This window comes from Pinus tabuliformis, chromosome 9 (assembly GCF_031772625.1).
Source record: "Pinus tabuliformis cultivar Carrire ecotype Pingquan chromosome 9, CPIR1, whole genome shotgun sequence".
Lineage (NCBI taxonomy): Eukaryota > Viridiplantae > Streptophyta > Pinopsida > Pinales > Pinaceae > Pinus > Pinus tabuliformis.
This window is the reverse complement of record NC_142307.1, coordinates 145,593,938-145,598,917: the sequence shown is the minus strand read 5'-3', so window position 1 is coordinate 145,598,917 and position 4,980 is coordinate 145,593,938. Positions and strand designations below refer to the sequence as shown.

General features: G+C 40.7%; 1 protein-coding gene across 1 annotated transcript; it reads right to left on the bottom strand.

The window, feature by feature from the left end:
* Positions 1–1,127: 1,127 nt before the first annotated feature.
* Positions 1,128–1,781, bottom strand: LOC149147527 (uncharacterized). Its single transcript, XM_089441863.1, has one exon. The coding sequence runs from the start codon at positions 1,779–1,781 to the stop codon at positions 1,128–1,130; it is 654 nt and encodes a 217-aa protein (XP_089297989.1).
* Between the last annotated feature and the right edge of the window lie 3,199 nt (positions 1,782–4,980).

Sequence of the window (4,980 nt, the reverse complement as noted above, 5' to 3'; positions counted from 1 at the left end):
GTAGCATTGAAGCCGAATGCTAACAAGATGTGTTTGATATAAGTCCAGCTGAGTTTATCGAAAGCTTTGGAGAGATCTAGCTTGAGAATCATACCTGGTTTTTTCAATATCTTGAGTGAGTGGATTACTTCGTGGGAGAGAATGATGCCATCCAGAATCTAGCGCCCTTCTACATATCCTGTCTGCTCTGGCGAGATAAGAAGAGGGAGAAGAGGTTTGAGTTTGTTCGCCACTACTTTAGATATAAGCTTATAGATGACATTACATAATGAAATTGGTCTATATTTGTCAGGAGTCTTGGATTCTTCCATTTTGGCAACGAGTGCTATGAAGGTCGTGTTTAGGGAGGGGAGCACCCAATGCATTGACCGAGATTCATCCACTAGCTCCCAAACCTCTTTTTTAATGAGCTCCCAGAAAGCATGAAAGAAGTTGGCTGTGAATCCATCAGGACCGGGTGCCTTACCATCCTTGAGTTGGGCCATTGCCTCCTCCACCTCCCGCAGAGAGATAGGCTGGAGAAGTCTGTTGTTGTGATCCTCATTAATGATTTTAGGAATGTGCTACACTATATTTTGTATGGCCTGATTTATGCTGCCCGACGGTTCTCTAAGAGTGTCCTGGAAGTGTTCTTGGAATTCTTGTACTATGTCTTCATGCCTCTCCAGGCGTTCCCCTTGTTGATTGTTGATGAAGGCGATGTTATTGTGCATTCTCCTTTGAATGGTTGACCTGTGAAAGAACTTAGTATTTTTCTCCCCGTCCCTGAGCCATCTGATCCTAGATTTTTGTTGCCAGAGAGTCTCTTCATGCTGCCTGCGAGTTTCAATCTGATTTAGGAGAATCTGTTCTTGTTGTGCATATTCGTCCTTTTGACCCTCTGAAATGATACACTGTTGTAGCGTATTCATTTGCTGCTCCAACGCTTTTCTTTGATCGAATATGTTGCCAAACTGAGTGCGATTCCAGGTTTTCAGCACTTGCTTGAGATGTTTTAACTTTTGTTGAAATTGAAACATCTTGGCTCCTGTAGGGGGAGTGAAGGATTTCTAGGCAGCTATTACCACATCTTGGAAGTTTGGATGGGAGAACCAGAAGGATTCGAAGCGGAATGGTCTGTTGCTTTTTTACTCTGGACGCGTCCACTTAAGCATTATAGGCCAATGATCTGATCCTGCTTGAGGCAGAATAGAAGCACGGAAGTCTCCGCCTAGATGGATGGCATTATTCGATAGGAGGAAACGATCAAGTCTGGAGGCTATGTGCTGAGTTCCTCTTCGTTTGTTGGTCCAGGTAAACATACGGTTTGAGGTCTGAAGATCCATGAGCTGATTGCTTGATATGAAGTCTTTAAAGCCAATGCTGTCTCCTTCCAGTCTTGCTCGGCCTCCGGATTTTTCCTCCAGCGTCGTAATAATGTTGTAGTCTCCGCCACTTATCCATAGAGGATGGCTTCTGCCGGCGCTGAGAGCTATAAGAGAGTTCAGCAAATCCAGCTTTTTTTGAAGATCTTGAGGAAAATACACATTGGTGAGAAGACCATGGATGCTTGTACCTATGAGGTGGAAGGTAGCAGAAATGAAAAAGTGAGAGGCATGGAAATCTTGAAGGGAGAGGATTTGAGGGTTCCATAGGATTGCCAGTCCTCTAGAAGCACCTGATGCATCCACAGAGACTGAGCGACAACCTGTCCAAACTTTGTTTAGAATTTTCTCCAGAGCGGTGCTATTACCTTTGGTTTCTTGTAGAAAGACTAGTGAGGGCCTTTCTTGCTGAATCATTTTTTTTAGCATTCTATGTTTTGCAAGGTTGTTAAGCCCTCGCACATTCCATGAGATTAACTTCATGAGGAACCATGGGGAAGAGCTTTATAGAACTTGGTCAGCTTGGGGAATTCTCCAGAATCCACCAGCATTTCTCCAATAATGATAGTCCTTTGCAAATCCGTTTTGCGCCCTCATTTTTTCATGTCTTTCAAAATTTTTTTACCATCCCAAGGGCTACCTGCTTGAATGCCGAGATATTTATTTTGTTGTGCTTTGATCAGAACTCCTTCAAGTCTTTCAATCTCCTTTGGGGGAATTTCACTGAAATCTTTCTGTAGACACGCTGCTTCCAATTTGAGTAGGTCCAGACCTGTTAGATCTTCACCTTCTGGTTCTTCTTCCATGAGTGATAGTTTGTCCTGTTCCTCCTCATCTATCCTTTTATTGCTGTCGTGGGCTAAAGAAGCGTCCACCTCCATGGCTGAAGATTGTATGGCTATTTCTGAGGCGAAAATTTTGTCAGTAGAGGTTGAGGCAGGAGTGCTGATATGAGTGGACTTAGAAGGCGTGGCGGAAGGATGTGGGGGGGGGGGGGCCACAGAGGTGGAGGGGGAGGGATCTGAAGATGGGAAGAGAGTATGATCCTCCGTGAAGATTGGAGAAGACAAGATTCCAAAGCTATTGCGAGTTTCAGGTTTCTTGGGATTTTCTGGAGCTACTGCATGTTTCTTGGTATGCTTTCTACGGCTAGGAACTCTCGTGAATCCTTCAGCGTCTTTACTTGTCTCTGATGCTGATGCTTTCGATTGAAGATTCATAGGGAAATCCCTAAAAAGATGGCCATGCTCGTGGCATCTTCTGCAACGAAAAGGTATGTGCTCATAGTCTATAGTTTGTACCCATTCATAATCATCATGAAATAAACTTACCGAATCCGTGAGTTCTTTGGCGAGATGCATGTGAACGCAGATCCTTGCATAGGAGGTGTATCTACGGTATTTGGTTTCCTCAGCTACTTTGATGAAGGCTCCTAGGTTGTTTCCAATGTCCTTTAATGTTTCCTCATTCCAATATTCCACTGGAAGAGAATACAGGCGTATCCATACCGGAGCCCAGGAGAAGTCCTCTTTGTCTGGATTGAACCTTGATTTCCATTCCCGAAGATATAGGCCTGCAGAGTTGAAGAAATATGACCCTCCTTCGAATATATGAGTTTTATCTTCGAGGCAGGTGAAGATAGCAATGAAAAACCTTTGGGTCCTAGCTGCAGAGAGACTTGACCCTTAGGTTTCCATTTGGAGGCTATCCAGCCATGCAAGGCTTTTTTAGTTGGCCAAAATTCGAGGAACTTGCCTATGAGTGCATGATCACTCATGTATTGGATCTGGGCATTGATTCGATCACTGGGAAGATCTATTTTTATTCGCTCTGCAGATTTAGGAATGCATGTTGCATAGAATGCTTTTGGCCGTGACGTCAGTGTATTCTAGTCTATTCCTTTGTCTGGGGCTGTCGTCTGACCTGCAGCAGCTTTTCCATTGTTGTTGTTATCAGGATCTGAATGAGGGCCATTAGTTGGGTCAGGGCCGTGATCGACTGGCATTTCTGCATTCTCTGACTTGTTAGGAGAGCGATCTGATGAGGGAGGGGGGGCAGAGCCCACCCCTCCGAACGGCTTGACCATGGTGAGGAGATCAGCAGCGTCGCAGGTCAGAGAGGCCGAGGACGCTGAGGGAAGGAGCGGTGGGATTTTTGTCCAGAAACCCTAACAGGGGCAGCATCGATCACTCAACATTTAAATTAAATGCATTGATTTCAACATTATGATGATTTATAAATCTTTTAAAAATATTTAACATCTAAAATAAATGAATTGATTTAAAGGAAGTTATGGTTTATGGTTTTTGGGCATGTGGTATTGGTAAGCCATGGTATTGTAACATAATAACTAAAAGCCTAGATCCATAACATCATAATCAAAAGCATAGATGGCCCAGGGTATTAGCCCATCGTATTATGATTGTCTTCCCTCCTCTCCTTCTCTTCCTCCCTCTCTTTATCTTTCTCTTCTCAGTATTGGCCCATGGTATTGTTGTTTTCTAAATCGTTTAGAAATATTTATCATCTTAATTAAATGTATTAATTTCAGCATTATGTTGTTTCTAAATTAAATGCATGGATTTAAGCATTGATTTTAGTGGATATTAAAAAAATAATTATTTGTGACAATGCATTGATTTCTATGTTATAGTAATTGACTTTTCCATATCCTCTCATAAAAACGAGATGGATAATGTGCATGTTGATGATATAAGAACGTAGGCACATGAACGTGTTAGGCAACAACAACAACGAAAAATGGAAAATTTGGAAGAAATGTATGATGAACAAAGAGAAGATAGAAGAAAAAAGAAAAATGAAGAACAAAGAGAAAATAATCAAGCATATCAAAGAGAATATCAAGGAATATATGAACAAAAAAAGTCACAACCAGTGACAATTAAAGAACATGAAGAACGAGTCAGCACAAGTCGATATAGAAAATCACCAAAAATGACAATTGCGCAAGAAGAAGAGAGAAGAGAACATAAAAGATAATATCAAAGAGCACATCGACAAAGAAAGACGCAATAAAGAATAGAAGAAAATGCACAACCAAGAATAGTGACAAGTGTACAAGAAGAAGAAGAGAGAAGAGAACGTCATATACAACATCAAAGAACATATAGAGAAAGAAAGGTGCAATAAAGAATAGAAGAAAATGCACAACAAAGAGAAAATCAACAAAACAATCTAGAGGATATGACAAATGAAGAGCATGAAGACCAAATAAAGGCACTAGAAATGACAAGTTTACAAGAAGAATAAGATAGGAGAATGTCATAGAAAACATCAAAGAGCATATAGAGAAAGAAAGACGAAACAAAGAATAAAAGAAAATACACAACAAGGAGAATAATAATCGGTATGCAAAGATGGAAAGAGTAGCAGGTGTGACATCAAGAAAAGCGGAAGAAGAGCGATTGAGAACAATAACATTGTAATCTATTTTCTCATCGACTAAATTCTTATTATTATTTGCATTTTTGAACATTAAATATTATAAATTTGTATTCAACATTTGTATTGTCATAATATATAAACTTAGACATGTTAAATATATTTAATATGAGCAAATTAATTATATTTTCCACATACTTTTTTGTCGTCGCCC